Source organism: Lupinus angustifolius, chromosome LG03, assembly GCF_001865875.1.
Source record: "Lupinus angustifolius cultivar Tanjil chromosome LG03, LupAngTanjil_v1.0, whole genome shotgun sequence".
In the NCBI taxonomy this organism is placed as follows: Eukaryota; Viridiplantae; Streptophyta; class Magnoliopsida; order Fabales; family Fabaceae; genus Lupinus; species Lupinus angustifolius.
The window spans coordinates 7,270,181-7,288,764 of NC_032011.1; the positions used below are offsets into that span (position 1 = coordinate 7,270,181).

The window sequence follows — 18,584 nt, forward strand, 5'->3', positions numbered from 1 at the left end:
CTTTGACTCACTTAGCCCTTAAATCTCATGTTTATGATCAAACATACAAGTAAAGACCCATCTACTTCTCTATATTTACATTATTTTATAGTTGTTGCTCAGTTGGTCCCTACTTTCATTCAACAATGAACTATAACCTTAATAATCATTGTATGCACCTTTAATTTAAATAGTTGGCGATTCCCTTTATTTATGACCTTGCTCAATGGGCCTTAGTTGCACTTAGCATGAGCCCAAAAAAAATTGATCGATATGAATATCCACAAAACTAAACTAAACCTATTACACTTGTGAAGCCCCTGTGTAAAGACCATTTCTAAACCAAATAATAACTGGGCATTTAATCAAACTTCTTTTTATATTTGACCTCACTACTTTATGATTTGGCCCAAATAGAGAACTACTAAAAAGTACGTGATCATACTTATGAATGGTAGCCCAACAATTGAATTCTATCATTGGACTAAGCCAATAAGCCATCTTAGAAGATATTTTTTTGCACCCAACAGTCCAACACCTTCACGAACTTTCGTAAAACTTCTATTTGGAAGGGTAAGACTTTACCCACTTCTCAAAGCCTTTTTTGAGAGGCTACTAATATGTATTAGAGAATAAAGATTTGTGTTTAGCTATTGTTACTCTTATTATATTAGATTTACATAACACATAAATATATAGACATCTACCCAATCCATTTACATTTGCTTAAACTCATAACTTGTATTGTTGTTATTAGGAGAAAAGGTATGATACATTGAATATAAGTCATTGCACAATAATCTACATCTTGATGAATATAATCAATCTCCATTTTCTGTCATCGAGTTAGGGTGCTTCATAATCCAATATCAGTGAATGTTCAGCAAGCTCAGACAATGCCTAAACTTGTATATGGTAACCGGGTTGGTTGACATATAGTTGCATCTTCTGAAGTGTAAACTTTCTGCAATAGTATATGTCCACGAACTACCAACTCTCTAATCCTTTGAAATCTCAGATTAATATGTTTGGTCCGAACATGATACACATGATTCTTTATCAATAAGATATCACTCTAATTGTCACAATGCATCAAAACTCTACATTGTTCAATGTCTAATTCATTTATTCACTCTATAAGCCATGGAGCTTCCTTAGAAGCTTCGCCAACTGTCATATAATTTACTTCAATTGTGGACATAATAACAACATATTGAATTGATAATCTCCACATAATTGGTTCACCTACAAGGATAAAGACAAACTCTATTCTGAATCTTCTATCATCCAAGTCTCCTGCATAATCTGAGTCAACATAACCAACAACTCAATACTTACTCTATTGGTTGCCAAACATGATATCAAGACATGTATTCCTCTTCAATTATCTGAAAATATATTTGACTGCTTCCCAATGTTACTTATTTGGTTTTGACATATACTTTCACATTTGGCTAACTACCTATATCAAGTATAATCTAATACAAATCATAGCATACATTAAGCAACATATTTCATTTATAGACATATCGAAACTTTTTAATAATAATAATTATTAGATGTTTATAAAATTGATGTTATATTATCATCCAAAGTCAAATTTCGATGTGATAAAAGATTTAGAAGATAATGACTTATAGATCCTTTTATTTATTACTATTAGCAAAAGAAGGAATTCACAATTGATTTGTGGGAAAATAAGGTGATTGTACACCTTTAACCCTTTATTTATTTTATAGTAACAAGTTACCCATACATTTATATTGGTTGTATATTTTTGTTGCATGATTAAGAATATACATATTGTATGTGTATTTACATGGTTAAAAATACATATGTTACTCGTGTATTTGCATGGTTAAAATCACTCATATTAAATGTGCATTCGTTAAGAACATGCATGTGACTTGTGCATTCACATGGTTACAAACACATATGTTACTCGTACACTCACATTACTAAGAAAACACATGTTACTCGTACACTCGCATTACTAAGAAAACACATGTTACTCGTACACTCGCATTACTAAGAAAACACAAGTTACTTGTGCATTTATATAATTAAAATATACATGTTACTTGTATATTCACATGGTTAAGAAGATATGTATTACCTATGTACTTTTTTATTCAAACACATAAGGAAAATAAATAACAATTTCGAATTTGAATTTTTTAATGAAAATAGAAAACTGAAATATGATACTGTGATTCTTTTGTTTAAAAATAAATATTTTAAAAGTTTTAGATAATGAAATGATTTTTTCAATTCTGAATATAATTTTTTAATAAAAATAAAGAAATTAAATTATGATACTATATATAAGTCTTTTTTTATTAAAAAATATATTTAAAAGTTATAAAAAATTTCATCTTCAAATTTGATTTTTTTTAATTATAACATGAATAAAATTAAAATCCAAATAATCTGAATTGTGATATTAAAATTCAATGGGAAAAGTATCACAAAGCTTTGATGAGGTGAAAAAATACAATAATTCTTAGAGTAACAATAAACATGAAATAATATAGATAGATTAATGCAAATATTGAATGGAGTGAAACTATACATATATTTTTTTATATTTAAGTTAAACAACTACATAAGATAATGTGAATGAATTATATTAAGGTTTTGTTACCAAAAGTGAGATTATTAAATGTATATGCTTGCTTACCCACCAAGAGATTTATACAAGTTAGACACTTACCTGTATGTGAGAGATGGAGAGGTAAATGAGAGATGAAGATGCAAGGGAGAGAGATGAAGATGTAGTATTAAAAATGAAATGAAACATAAAAGAGATATAGTTCGGACAAAATTTTAATCTCATCTAATGTTCAACAGGTTATTACTTTTTAACGTAACAAAACATAAGAGCAATCATTATTTAACATTAAATTATTAAAATATAAAATTTATAAAAAGTAAGGATATGATGTGTGAATGTACATAGTAGTAATATAGAACGTTTTAGGAGAGGAAAAAAATGAAGAGAATGTAACATGTGGTATGAATGAATTTTTTTTATTATATAGTTAATGAATTCAATTTTAAGTTAAAGATATAAGGTGAAAATATAAGTTATTATTAGAGGAAAAATAGGGAAAATTACATGTTAACTAAATACCAATTTTTTTATTAATGGTAGATAAGTTGTCAAATTATTATTAGAGTTTTGATAGGCAGGACATTTTTTAATATTATAAAAATAATATTTAAATAGACAAATGTGAAAATAAAAGTTGGAAATGTAAAAAATCAAATTTTATAAATATAGATTGGAAATGGAAATTATGAATAAAAATAGGGCAAAACAAAATTACATGTCTAACTATGTTTTTTTTATGATAGAAAGTATATATGGAAAATTATTTTCTTTTTTATACACGATAGTACTTATCAAGTACAATTTAAATTCAACAAATTAAATATAATAGGTTATAAAAAATAAATTAATAATAATAAAACATATAAATTTAACATAGTGATAATGATTTAAAATAATTAAAGATATAAAAAATGTTTTTTGGTTTTCTATATGTATCCTGACACTGGAGATAATCCTGTCTGAGTCGAAAATAACTACATGTATGTAAGATTAATTTTCACAGGAGATATTTTTCATCTATAAGATTCGAATATGAGACATTGCTTAAAGAGAATCAAATATATATCACTTGAACCATTGTTGGTAGATATATAAAATGTTGATAATATATATTTAGTTTTAAATAAATAATAGTTTGATTGTTTATTCTTCAAATAAAATAATAATAATAATAATAAGATAGATACTCCATTATTTGAACATTACTACTTTAACGTTTGTCCTTATTCAATTCATCTTCCCGTTCTTCCTTTTCTTCTTCATATTTTTTTCTTCCCTAATTTAATAACAAAGTTATCTCATAACACAATTTAAGGTTCTCTTACCCATCATTATTAAACTTTCCGCTTTTTTCAAGTTTATTTCTATCTGGGTTTCTCAAAGTTTTAATCTTTTTTATGATTTGTTTTCATTTTTCAACAGATAACTCAGATTGTGTTGTTAACTCAATGTTTTCAAAAATGGGTATGCTGCATAAGATCATGCAAAAGGAAAGCTTATTGGATCATCAATCAGCTCTTATGCAACTTGTTACTGGGTTCTCAAGATATGGTGGTGTTACTATTGATAGAGCTAATGGAGTGGAAGAATCTCTTGATTTATCACAAATTTGCAAGTAACTCATTTTATTTAAGTTTTTATATTGGCCATAGTTGAAATTGTTTGTTTAAATTTTCATTTGATAGGGATCATAGGAAGATCAATTTTGAGCACATGTGGGTTCTGCTTTTGTTTTATGTTTTCATTTTGGTTTATGTATGAGATGTAATTGTTTGAGTTTAGGTTCTATTGAATTTGGTTTGAGTTCTTGAGGGCTTTACTGTATTTATTAATGATATGTAACCAATTGATTGATTTCTTATTGAGTTGGACTTGCATTTGCATATATTGTTTGGATTGAACCTAATTAATGGGAGCACATGCATAGTTGAGTCTAGAAGTTGGATTGATGGTTTATTTTTTCCGATAACTTGGAGACGCTGAATTGGACAACAATGGTGAAGTTGATGATGCACTAAGGAGACATTAGTTAACATTAGTTTGTAGTAAATTTTTATTGAAATCTGAAGATATTTCTTGGTAGAAGCAGCATGAGTTGATTATTTGCTGTTTGTTTTATAGAGGTGTGAATGTTATATATAAGAGGTATTTGGTGACCGAGTAACATACTGATAAACACTGATATCTAAGGTTGAAGAAAAAGATAGAAAATAAAGGAAATGCCCATAACCAGAATCAATTGGATTCTGCTAGGGTTCTAATCAAGAATTGTATTACTTTTAGAATGAAGAATAGAAGAAAAACAGAGTACAATGGATCCCTCGATCCTCCCTTGTTACTGATTCCACAATCAGTGACTTTCCCTCTCTAAAAAACTAACTAACTTCCCCTCAACAACTTCCTATTTATAGAAAGTTAACTACCTAACTACCAAGGGTATAATAGGCAAGTTTGGTTACTTTTACTTCAACCAAACTCCCCTCTTTCCCCTTTTGTATACATTTGTAACCCTTGGCCTGGATTGAGCCTTATCAATACCCTCCCCTAAAAGAACCAACTTGTCCTCAATTTGAAAATCTGGAAATCTTACTTGGAGGGTAACTGTATCCTCCCAAGAGCAGTCATGGTCTGGAAGGTCCTTCCATTTGACTAACACCTCCCTCCTTCCTTGATCCCCTGTTCTCTGGTCTAGAAGGATCTCTGGCACCACCTCTAATTCCAATTCCTCACTCAACATTGGAGGTAGGGATTGAGGTTGTTGTTGAGGTTTTAGGGCTTGCTTCAGCAGAGAAATATGGAATACTAGATGTATCCTTGCATGTGGGGGTAAAACCAATTTATAAGCAACTGCCCCCACCTTCTCAATCATTTGGTAGGGTCCATAGTACCTTGGTGCTAGCTTGGCATAAGGACGTTTGGCCAAGGATTTAAGCTTGTAGGGTTGTAATTTGAGATAGACCCAATCTCCCAACTCAAAGACCACATCTCTTCTGTGCTTATCTGCCTGCTGTTTCATCAAGTTATGTGCTTTCAACAAATTATCTTTTAGCTCTGCCACCACCTCATCTCTCTGGATAACCAACCTGTTTACCTCCTCAACTTTAGAGGGAATAGCCCCTGCCTTCAGTAAAGTAGGTGCCTCTCTGCCATACAATGCTTTAAAATGTGTCATCCCAGCTGATCCATTATAATTGGACTTAAACCAGAATTCTGCCTATGATAGCCACTCTAACCACTGCTTAGGTCTAAGGCCAACAAAACATCTCAGGTAGGTCTCCAAGCACCTATTAACCACCTGAGTTTGCCCATCACTGTAAGGGTGATAGGAGGTACTAAACTTGAGTTGTGTGCCAGCAACCTTGAACATCTCCTTCCAGAATTGGCTGAGAAATACAGAATCTCTGTCAGAAATGATAGTAGTAGGGAACCCATGGAGCTTAACCACCTCTTTTAGAAACAGGGCTGCAACATCCTTTGCTAAGTAGGGATGACCTAAAGCAAACATATGAGCATACTTGGATAATCTGTCAACCACCACAAAAATAGTATCCTTGCCCTTGACCCTAGGTAGCCCTCCTATGAAGTCCATAGAGATATCTCTCCATACTTCCTGGGGTATAGGAATAGGTTGCAAGAGCCCTGCAGGAGCCAATGTAGAGTACTTGCTCCTTTGACACACCTCACAATTCTCTACAAACCTCTTAATATCAGCTTTCATCCCCTCCCAATATAGAAAATTGGCAATCTTCTTGTATGTCCTGAAATGGCCAGAATGACCACCCATGGGAGTATCATGACACTCTGCCATTATGATAGGAATCCTGTTGGAGTTTTTGGATAAGAATAACCTGCTCTTATAATAGAGGATCCCCTTCCTTAACTCAAAATCAGGGTGTGCAGTTGGAGTGATGATCATCTCTTGGATGACCTGCTTCCACTTGGAGTCTTGTTGCAACTCTGTATTCCAGAGATCCACCTCCTCACTATTGATAATAGAGATGGCAGAGTACATGAGTTTCCTAGAGAGGGCATCAGCCACATAGTTCTCACACCCTGGTTTATATTGGATCTCAAAATCTAACCCAACCAATTTAGCTGCCCACTTGAACTGCTCTTCAGAAAACAATCTTTGTTCAGTTAGGAATTTGAGACTCTTCTGATTTGTTTTGATGATGAAATGCCTCCCAACTAAATAGTGTCTCCATTTCTGAATTGCTTGAACCAAAGCCATCAGCTCCCTCTCATACACAGATTTTTGTTGAGCCCTCAAGGATAAACCCTGACTCCAAAAAGCTAGTGGCCTTCCTTCTTGCATTAAGACTGCCCCTAACCCCTTGCTGGATGCATCTGTTTCTATGGTAAACACCTTTTCAAAGTCAGGAACAGCTAGCCAAGGCAGAGAAGTCATAGCTGTCTTCAACTCTTCAAAAGCAGCAGTGGCTTCAGAGCTCCACTTGAATGAGTCCTTCTTGAGCAACTCAGTTAGTGGCTTAGCAATCCTCCCATAATTCTGGACAAATTTCCTATAGTAACCAGTGAGCCCCAGGAACCCCCTCAAGGCCTTAATGTTGGTAGGTTGAGGCCAAGTCACCATATCCTCTACTTTAGACAAGTCAGCAGACACCCCTTGTTCAGAGATAATGTGGCCTAGGTATTCAATGCTAGTCTGCCCAAAACTACACTTCTTCTGGTTTGCCTTCAACTGATGCTCTGCCAGCAATGTCAATACTAGTTGTAGGTGATGGCTATGGGCCTTTAAATCTAAGCTGTAGACTAAGATGTCATCAAAGAATACCAGGGCAAACTTCCTCAAATAAGGCCTCAAAATCTCATTCATCATGGACTGAAATGTAGAGGGAGCATTGGTAAGCCCAAAGGGCATAACCAAGAACTCATAGTGCCCCTCATGAGTCCTAAAAGTAGTCTTCTCAACATCTGCTTCCTTCATTCTTATCTGATGGTACCCTGCCTTAAGATCCAGTTTGGAAAACACCCTTGCACCCCCTAGTTCATCAAGCAGTTCTTCAATCAAAGGAATAGGGAACTTATTGGGCACAATAATCTTCTTAAGTGCCCTATAATCAACACAAAACCTCCAACCCCCATCCTTCTTCTTCACTAAGATGATAGGGCTAGAGTATGGACTTATACTAGGCCTAATCACCCCTGCACCCATCATTTCTACTACCAACCTTTCAATTTCAGCCTTCTGGTAGTGTGGACACCTATAAGGTCGAATATTAGGTACCTCAGTACCCTCCTTTAAGTGAATGGCATGATCATGTCTCCTTGAGGGAGGAAGCCCTTGAGGATCTTTGAAGACATCCTGAAACTGGAAGAGTACCTGCTGCAATTCTTTGGGCACCACCTCTGCATCCTGAACCTGATGGTGAGTATCACACTGAATTAGTAGGCCTTCCCCTTCTTCCATAAGAACCTGCATGAAGGCTCCCAATGATAATTCTGTCTTGGTTAAAGTAGGATCCCCTGTCAAGGTGAAAGTAGACCCTGCTATGTTGATGTTCAACACCATCTTCCCAAAATCAGCACTGACTCTGCCCAATCCTGCTAGCCATTCAATGCCTAGCACCAAATCCACCCCCTTCAGCCCAAACAGGTAGAAATCCTGCACCACCTCAAGCCCTTGTAGACTCAATTTGAGTTGAGAACACCTTCCTTGACACCTAACTCTGTGTCCATCCCCCACTTCTACAAAGTAAGCCCTGGTTTCTTGCACATTTAACCTCATGCTTTCCACCACTTCCTTGGCTATGAAGTTATGTGAAGCTCCACAGTCAATCATTACCACCACTGATCTCCCCCCTAGAATCCCCCTGATCTTCCAAGATTTGGTAGATGTGAACCCCCTATGGAATACAGTGATAATTGTAAAGAGTTGAAGACATCAAGCTCCTGTCCTAACTCCATTTCCCCCTCAGACTCCTCCCCTTCACCCAAGATGAGCATCCTGAGTTGCTTCTTCTGGCATATGTGATCCCTAGAAAAAGGTTCATCACACCTGAAACAGAGATCTTTTTCTCTCTTCTCCCTCATCTCCACACTGGTAAGCCTCCTATACTCTCCTCTGCTTCTGGATTGATCAACTTCCTGGACACCCCTAGAGCTGCCAACCCCACTGCTCCCTATTGAGGACCCTTCCCTTCCAGTAGTACTCATATTGGAGGGTTCTACTGATACCACCAGACCTCACAAACCCCCCACTAGGCCTCTTATTCACCACATTATTTTTTTGTTCAATGAGTATAGCTTTTTGTATCATCTCAGTTAGGGTACCCAGTTCATACAACTTCACTTCTACCCTAACCTCCTCCCTCAACTCATTTAAGAAAATTCCCCTTACAAAATCTTGATTAATATCATGTAAAGCCCCTGCATATTTCTCAAATTCCTCTACATATACCTCCACACTCCCTTCTTGTTTTAAAGATAACAACAATTCGAAAGGATTTTGTATCATTGAAGGTTGGAATCGCCTTACCACTGCAATTTTGAAACTGCTCCAAGTAGGTGAGGGGTTACACCGTTCCCACCACTGAAACCAACTAAGAGCTCTCCCATCTAAGGCAACCATGGTTGCCTGCATCCTTTCAGCTTCTGTGATGGCTCTCATTGTGAAGTACCTTTCCAATTTCTGGACCCATCCATGCGCATCATCACCACTGAAAATTGGAATCTCCAGTTTTCTCCATTTATCGTGGCTCAATGGTAGTTTATGGCTCTCTACCTCTTCATCGTTCTCACTACTCCTTTCTGGGCCCTGGTTGTCACTTGCAATCCCTAACTTCGAGGCTATGGCTTCCAGTAAATCTCCAGTTTTCTTCATGCGTGCCTCATTGAGCTCTACGCGCATACGAAGCTCCTCCCTATCTTTTTTCATACCTTCCCAATCCTCGTCTTCTCGTGACATACTTCTTGTAGAAACCATTAACGATTGCGGCGGAAACTACGGTGGTTCTCACTCCCCTCAGGCACCAGAAACGGTGCTCTGATACTAGTGATAAACACTGGTATCCAAGGTTGAAGAAAAAGATAGAAAATAAAGGAAATGCCCCTAACCAGAATCAATTGGATTCTGCTAGGGTTCTAATCTAAGAATTGTATTACTTTTAGAATGAAGAATAGAAGAAAAACAGAGTACAATGGATCCCTCGATCCTCCGTTGTTACGGATTCCACAATTAGTGACTTTCCCTCTCTAAAAAACTAACTAACTTCCCCTCAACAACTTCCTATTTATAGAAAGTTAACTACCTAACTACCCAAGGGTATAATAGGCAAGTTTGGTTACTTTTACTTCAACCAAACTCCCCTCTTTCCCCTTTTGTATACATTTGTAACCCTTGGCCTGGATTGAGCCTTATCACATACAAATTGAACACTAGCGCCTAGCTATTGTTAAATGGAACAGGGCTGCTTTTGTAGCTTTATGCATGAATGTTCATTGCGTCTTGCTATTTCAGGATGATAAAGCTCTTAATTTTGTTGAAGATAATGGTCATTACCATAAATAATTTGTATTTTGCTTTCCTTATTTTAGATACACAAGGGAAATTACAAAAACAAGAGAGCTTGGTAATGCAATTGACAAATACAATATAAAAGGTTTCTCTCAATTCCTGAACTGGACTTCAAGGCCAAATGATACTCCTTATCCTCCCTGCTATTTGGTAAATCATCATTTTAGGTCTGATCACAATGATGGATGCACAAAGGAGTTCTCAAGTAAGGTGCCATAAATCTTATATTTACCTTTTTACCCTATGTTCAAGAAAGGAAGATGACACATAGTTAACCTGTTACATAATTGTTGCAGCCATGTTGAACATAAAATTTTCTTTTGTTTAAAAAAGCAAGACTATTTTTATTTTATAATTCTATTATGTACATTTAACACTGACCTAATATGATGTTTTACTTGTCTTATTAAGTATTTCCTTGCTTCATTTATATTTTTTTTCCGATTGTCTCATTGTTGAGTAATTTGTTACTAATAATACATGTAATGCTTCAGCTTCTTAAAAGTATTCCAGACTTTGTAAAGATAGTGGAGGTTGGTCCAAGGGATGGATTGCAAAATGAGAAGTCTATCATTCCTACAGATGTAAAAGTTGAGTTGATAAAATTGCTAGTTTCTGCGGGGTTGTCTGTTGTTGAGGCAACAAGTTTTGTCTCGCCAAAATGGGTACCACAGGTAAAAGTCTATCTTTTTTTTCTTCGAGACAATCATCATTTTCTTATTTACCCATAATGATCATGTAATATCATCATTATTTGTTTTTGACACATTTTCTAGAATATTTACACAAGTTTTTAATAAAAAATTACACAGGCTGATATTTGACCATTTTATGCATTCAGGTTTTAGTCTTGTCTTTGCTTGTGACATGAGTTGATTTGGTGTGTTTTGCATTTGTTATAATCTGTACCTGCTTTTGAAACTTTTCTGAAAACATACTATAGCTTATTATTTTTCATGAATGAGTGACTATGAAGGTCTGTCGCATGGGTCAGGGGCTTCCACCAGTTTTAGTCTGATTCTGAATTTTTTGTATGGAATAGAAAGTAAGGATAATATACCTTGCTATAAATATCGGCTGTAGCCCAATAGTGGTTAACATCTGTTGGATATTTTAGCGTGATATCACAATGCAAATAATTTTTGTGTGTCAGGGACTCAGTGTTTGTCTATATTGGTACATACTTGAGCATTGAGTCTTTACTATTCATTCTAAGAATGTCATTAAAGGCTTAAGGCTCTCCGCATTAGTTACTACTTACTATGATTTATTGATTAGATGGACCGTGGATAATGAAAATTGAACGCATAGATAGATAGCACAACATAGTGTTTACCTCTGCGGCTTGCCACAGTTTTGCAAAAGAAACACAGATATGTACTGGTGCTTTGTTATACTGAAATGTGCTTGTTTGAAATTTTATTAATTGCTGGATTTTCCAGAAAACTATTTTTTTTCTTCAAACAAAAACTGTTCAACTGTGCAATGTGCATTCCTTTGATGATTTTCAGATTTTTTACAAATTACGATCATATATTAACAGGATCCAATGTCTTATAAATTCACATATTTTTTGTTGATTTCCCCCCTTCAATTCTTCATATGATTGTGGCCTAGGGGTGAGATGATAGTCATGATTTCTGTTGTACTGTCAAAATTGTGTTTGAGCTGTACACATTTTTCAGATCCAATGTTTCCCTAAATCATGTGACCCTCTTTTAAACTAATTTCACATCTTTGTGACTGAATTCAGTTGGCAGATGCAAAGGATGTATTGGCAGCAATTCAAAATGTTGAAGGTGCTAGCTTTCCTGTCCTAACTCCAAACCTCAAAGTATGAATTTGTAGTGAATGGTATAGCATAGCATATTATTCGATTCACAGTTTGTGGATAGACTTGATTATCTAACCCTGTTTTTCCAGGGATTTGAGGCAGCTATTGCCGCTGGAGCTAAGGAGGTGGCTGTTTTTCCCGCAGCATCTGAATCTTTCTCTAAAGCAAATCTCAACTGTGGCATTGAGGATAATCTTTCTCGTTGCCGTGATATTGCTTTAGCTTCTAGAGATCTTTCAATCCCAGTTCGCGGGTATAATATTTTGTTGATATATGTCAATCTCTATAGAAAAGGGACGGATAAATTTTGGCATCCTGAAGTTGTATGTTTTTACTTGTTAAACTAAAATTGTTATTTTTACGTACAGTCACTTATTTTATAGGACTTATTACGATTTGAATGAGACTTTTCAGGTTTTCTTATAATCTTGAAGCATTACTTATCAGCTATCAAATGTTTCCCATGCCTTTGATTTATATATGGCTCTCTAAGGATGAAAAGTTTAGATGTATTTATGGAAGAATAACTTTTGAGCCGAAGTACCTATTGCCATGTTGACAGTTTCATTTATTTGTATCAATTACTTTTGAGCTTGAATTGCTTAAATTATTCTTGCACTTAGCATGTTTATATTTATATTCATGAAGTGAGAAATGCAAATAATAACAATAATACTAACTAGTTACATGAATATACATGTTCAAGAACGAAGATTTAATTACTGTTACTCTTCGGCTGATATTTCCAACAATTACATTGTTCTAGTGACATCAGGTCAAAGGGAAGGATTGAAGTTATTTCGTTTGGTTTATGCTTCATCTTTGAAATGGATGAAATTTTTATGTAGAAATGATTCAAAGATGATTTCGAAGGAAATAATTTCAAACCTTCTAAGTCCTGATGTCACAAACAATGTAATTGCTACAAATAAATAAGTGAAATAATTTTCACAAATCAGTTTGAAATTATTTCTGCCAAACATTTCCTTTGAAATCATCTTAAGACAGTTTTGTTGATTCATGTTTCATCTGTTGTTAACCATAGTCTCCTCATATAGATTTATGCTTTGTTGTTTGGATGAGAGCATAGTAGAACGTGTCCCGGACTCTCAGTTGTCATCGTTAGAATCTATCAACTTCTTGTTCAAATTATTTGAACAATTTTAGAGCAGTATTCTGTTACTCTTCACTCAAAATTTCAAGTTCGTCCAAGCAAATTATATGATCATACATGTGACTGATTTCATATTTCAGATATATATCATGTGTTGTGGGATGTCCTCTGGAAGGATATGTTGCTCCAGCTAAAGTAGCATATGTTGCAAAATCACTTTATGAGATGGGTTGTTCAGAGATTTCACTAGGGGATACGATTGGTGTTGGCACACCTGGTAATGTTTTTTCATTCGTTGCACTAATGTTTTATGATGAATTTCAGCATTGGTTGCAGTGCTGGTATATCTATCAGACATGTTGAAAGACTATGGATCCTTTTCTTGTTGAGCCGACTCATTTAATCATATTCTAATGTCTCATCCTATAACCTTATGAAGTGGATCCCGTATATTGAAAATATTTCTTTTTTATACGGGGTGTTTTCTTTAAAGGTCATTGTATATGTTATCTAGAAAAAAAATTCATTTTTATCTTTCTTAGGAATAAATTTGTTGAGATGTGGTATTCTATGAGGAATATGATGAGATGTCTAAGGTGATTGGGGTCTGTGAAGTGAGAAAATAACACAGTTCTCTCTAGACTATGTTAATTGTGGAGAAAAAAGCAAGATAGCATAGTAGATTAACTGAATGTCTGTTTATGAAAACTTTAAGAAGTATGACGTACCTAAAGTTGTATTTAACTAGTTCTTGTATATGATCGAATATACTTATTCTGCTTTCGTGGTTTATAATTTTTTTCTTCTGATTTTAATTATTCTTACTCATCTTTGCAGGTAGTGTCATTCCAATGCTTGAAGCTGTTCTTGATGTTGTTCCAGTTGATAAACTTGCAGTCCACTTTCACGATACTTATGGTCAGGCGCTTTCAAATATTCTAATTTCACTTCAGGTAAAAGGTCTCTTTTTGTTTAATTTGTGGGTGCTGATATTTTATTGAGATATAAGTTTCTATGCAAGTCTTGTAGTGTTATTCACTTTTTTTCTTTCCAAACTAACCATTTGTTCACACCAAGTGAGATTAAAGCTTGGTTGTTGCTCTTGTAAACTAACCCCTTGCAAAGATTTTGGGATTGATTCTGATCAAAGTGGATAACCTTCACATGACCTAGTGTTATAAGGTTTCACTGGATCTCTATGTATCATACTAGGCCAAAGGTCAAAGGTTCGATTCCTGAGAGTGACAACCGCGTACAATGAAAGAGATTAGTTCCTTACCCATAAAGTGAAGAGATACCCTTGATTATACCCAAAATTTTTTTGGATAACATTGGCTCTGCTCCTCTTATTATAAAGTCACGTCTTCTGTTCAGTCTCTGACTTGAAGAAACTCAATTAACTTCCCATGACAAGGCACTTCATTGCTGATTGTTTACTTTCTGCCTAGCAAGAGAATATTGTCTTTGCGGTCTAACTAATACTTTTACTTCCCACTTTTTTATTTGTCCACCCTACTCAGATCCCATTAGTTGGGAGGCTCGTGCATTTGGTCACCCTTTTTTTATCTTTTTATAAATGATTCATTCTTAAAAAGTGTGAAAATTTGGAAATGCTACTTGTGTTAAATTGTGTTTCACAAAATTCTAATGTTGGTAAAAAGTGGTCATTTTTTGTATAGATGGGAATCAGCACAGTGGATTCATCTGTCTCTGGTCTAGGAGGTTGTCCATATGCCAAGGGTGCAACTGGGAATGTTGCCACTGAGGATGTTGTATACATGCTTAATGGAATTGGAGTGAAAACCAATGTGGATCTTCGGAAGCTCATGCTAGCCGGGGATTTCATATGCAAGTATTTAGGACGTTCATCGGGTTCAAAAGCAGCAACTGCCTTGAGTAAAGTTACAGCTCATGCCTCCAAACTCTGAGTTACTAAAAGCCAGATCATGCTTCCACATGATAGGTATATTGGTCACATATTGCATTTCTTGTGTTCATAAGTTGTTACATATTGGATTACATGTGTTCATGTCAGAAAAGAATCCTCTACAGTATTGGAGAGACAAGTTCTTGCTTTTCCTTTTACACCTAAGGATAAAAGTGGTATGACATTGCATTTAAAGGAAAAAAATGTTACGTTATATTATTTTTTCCTTTATATTTTATGTATTTTCATCTCCAATACTAGAGAGGATATTGCCCCGTTCACATGCTAGTATACTTATTTTTATAATAAAATTATGAAAATGCAGATTGCAGAGGATATCAAATTTCAACAACATTATCATCTTGTACACATATTTTTATAATAAAATAGTTTATGAAATTAAAGCTTTTCTTGTTCTCATTGTATATATTGTGTGTTTCTATCGGTATAGAATTGAGAAGCTGTCATTCTAATTTTATTTTCTTACATCCAAGATTTGTGAGGCTCTTGAAGATTATAAATTTTAACTATTCTAGGTGTTATTATCATCATACACAAGTTGAAGACCCTCAAGAACTTTTTCAATTTGACATTCATATTTCTTTTTCTTATGGTGTGGAAAGATCCTATTTTTATAGGAGCACATCTGTTGTTCTACAAATTGTACCACTCCATATATCATGAGCTATGATTAGTTCAAAAAAGTATATTTAAGTGTAAAGTTTAATTATTAAGTATTTTTTTAATCAATCACAACTGATAACACATGCAGTAACATATATTGTGGATAGAAGATGTGCTCTCGTTTTTTATACACAACCACTCTTCTACAAGGTTGTTTTCGGTTGATACTTTATTTTGCCTTTGGATTAGGCTTTTAGTTTTGCTAGAAAACGTTACACAACTATATTTATTAATTCTACATGTCAAAGTATCTATTAGGTAGTATTTGGTTCTTGGTATATTGTTACATTACTAGATATCTTATTTGGATGTAATTTGATAGTAGTGTTCGGTAGAAAATTAAGGGAAAAAATGTCATAGCAAATGAGAGTGGTTTTACATTGGATATATCGCTTGTGAAGTTAGAAGAGTGGATATGTGATTCCGTGGATAATATTTCCAAAAATGTGTTCAACATATAAGAAGGACGAAATACCATATCCGACCCAAGGGTATCAAAACCTATCAAAGTGTTCACAATCTAACTTCAATCCCATAGAAATTGGCTTGAAATGAATTCAATACTAATACTCACGTTAATATGAGTTGGGATCATCTAGTGTTAACAATAAAGCCCCACTTGAAAGAAGAAGGATAAATAATTAAGTCAAATGTAGAAAAACAAACACCTTTTCTTTTATAGTAGTTTTTTGAATTTCTATTTTAGGCAAGCTTCTGTTAAGTAGTTAAGATCATCTTGTAGTATAAGTTCAAGTTCCTTTCTTCATCTTCTGTATTCAGATTACTCATTCCTTTTCTTATCCATTTACTCAATAATAAAAATTTCTTATTCAATTTATCATCATCTTGTTTTTTTGGTTTGTCAAATTAAGTTCTTCAATTTCTTTTCAATCATTTCTTCATCCTTTTGCTTCCATGGAGTCTCAATTTTCACATGGTATCAGAGCACCCTTTTGAAGGGTATCTCTGCTACTACTGTGCCACCATTTCATCTCCTATCTCTCAAACAACAAGTAACTCTCTCTCTTTATTTATTTTCTTCCTTCTACTATCTTCTACTATCTTTAGATATGGCAAACCAATTGATAAACCCCATTCTTGATTCAACTAACCCCTACTATATGAATCCCAATGACAATCCAGGAACAACTCTGGTTTCCACATTCCTCAATGGCGAAAACTATCACGCATTGTCTTGTGTCATATCCATGACACTTGAAACCAAAAACAAAATGCACTTCATTGATGGAATCCTACTAAGACCACCCCCTCATGACCCAACATTCAATGCTTGGAAAAGGTGCAACAATCTTGTTGTATCTTGGCTAACGCAACTCGTTGATCCATCCACTATCCAAAGTGTTCTATGAATGCAAAATGCCCAAGAAATCTGGGATGACCTTCGTGAAAGATACCATCAAGGTGATTTCTTTCGCATTTATGAGTTGATTGGTGAAATTCACTCAATCAAGTAGAGAAATTTATCCATCAGTAAATTCTTCACCAAGATGAAAGGACTATGGCAACATCTTGATGATTATAGGCCCATTCCTCCATGTCATTGTGAAGTCAGTTGCACCTCAATACTAGTGGTCAAGAACTATAGAGAGAATGACTACGTGATCTGTTTCCTAAGGGGCTTAAATGAACAATTTTCGATAGTAAGATCACATATCATGGTCATGGATCCTCGTCCTCCTATAAACAAAGTGTTTTCAATTCTGATTCAGCAAAAAAGACAGATGATCTTTGAAGATCCAAACATATCAGCAAACAGCTCTAGCACCAGCAACTTCAATAGCAACAATAGTTATGAGTATAGACAAAGAGGAATGAGAAGAGGATATAGAAGGATCAACCCCAATAGATATGTTTCACCAGACAGATTTGGCATTTCTGGCAGGGGCAGAGGTCTGAAATCATGTACCCTTTGTCAAAGATTTGGACACACTGTGGATACATGCTATAAAAAGCATGGTTTTCCTCCAAGGTACCAAAACAATTTAAGCAACATCAGCAGCTATGTTGCACAAGGAAATGAAGTCAATTCACATCAAGGTGAAGACAATGTGCATTGTGCTCTAAATGAAGAAAAATCAGAGATGGATCTACCTTTAACACCAACTCAACACACTACTTTGAGGAATCTAATACAAAAATTTATGAGTCAAGGTAATTCTGCTGCAAACCAAGTCATTTGCTCCATCCCTGGCTCAACAAACATACACCAAGAAAAGCACAACTCAAGTAATCTATATCCTAAAGCATCTCATCAATCAAAATCCATTTCATGGATTCTTGATACAGGAGCAACAGATCATGTCTGTTGCTCCTTACCTGCATATCAAATCTTCAAAAGAATCAAACATGTTTTCATTACCCTACCAAATGGAAATCATGTCACTACATGCTATGTAGGGATTGTCATATTTTTTAATCTATTGTACCTTACAAATGTGCTATATGTGTCTAGTTTTAATTTCAATCTCATATCTATTTTAAGACTTACGACCTCCTTAGACTGCACATTAACCTTTTTCACCAATCGTTGTCAAATTCAGTGAAAGTTCAAAGTGTCAAGGATAACCATAGCATGTCTTAGCCTATGTTTTGATGAAGAAAAAGGTTTAACAAAGCTTGAAGATGGCTCAACAATCAATAGGCCTTATGCTCATTTGGTCATGTCTAGACTAGGATATAAATTGAGTCTATAATCTAAGTAGTCTGGGATGTGTGCCGTAGTAATTGAGTATAGGTTAGGTAAACCTAGATGCTAGTCTCTTAAGCTATCTTAATTGAACTATCATATTCATGAGATACATCATCTAGTTAATTGTATGTTCATGCATCTATCATACATGTTATATGTGCAAATTAGGCATAATATAATTGGTA

At 34.8% G+C, this 18,584-nt stretch overlaps 1 protein-coding gene across 3 annotated transcripts in view; it reads left to right on the forward strand.

Annotated features, from left to right (window-relative positions):
• The window catches only part of LOC109343306 (hydroxymethylglutaryl-CoA lyase, mitochondrial-like), a 29,381-nt gene continuing 14,593 nt past the window's right edge, over positions 3,797-18,584 (forward strand). Inside the window, exons 1-10 of one of the 3 annotated variants that reach the window (XM_019581535.1) lie at positions 3,797-3,908; positions 4,016-4,208; positions 10,151-10,340; positions 10,625-10,804; positions 11,884-11,964; positions 12,054-12,217; positions 13,219-13,355; positions 13,916-14,031; positions 14,758-15,049; positions 16,200-16,207. In XM_019581535.1, the coding sequence (XP_019437080.1) occupies positions 4,042-4,208; positions 10,151-10,340; positions 10,625-10,804; positions 11,884-11,964; positions 12,054-12,217; positions 13,219-13,355; positions 13,916-14,031; positions 14,758-15,006 (1,284 nt within the window). In that variant the 5' untranslated portion in view covers positions 3,797-3,908; positions 4,016-4,041 and the 3' untranslated portion in view covers positions 15,007-15,049; positions 16,200-16,207. Of the gene's footprint in view, positions 3,909-4,015; positions 4,209-10,150; positions 10,341-10,624; positions 10,805-11,883; positions 11,965-12,053; positions 12,218-13,218; positions 13,356-13,915; positions 14,032-14,757; positions 15,109-16,199; positions 16,208-18,584 lie in introns of those variants that run through there. The other 2 variants (XM_019581536.1, XM_019581537.1) reach the window with 2 other exon arrangements.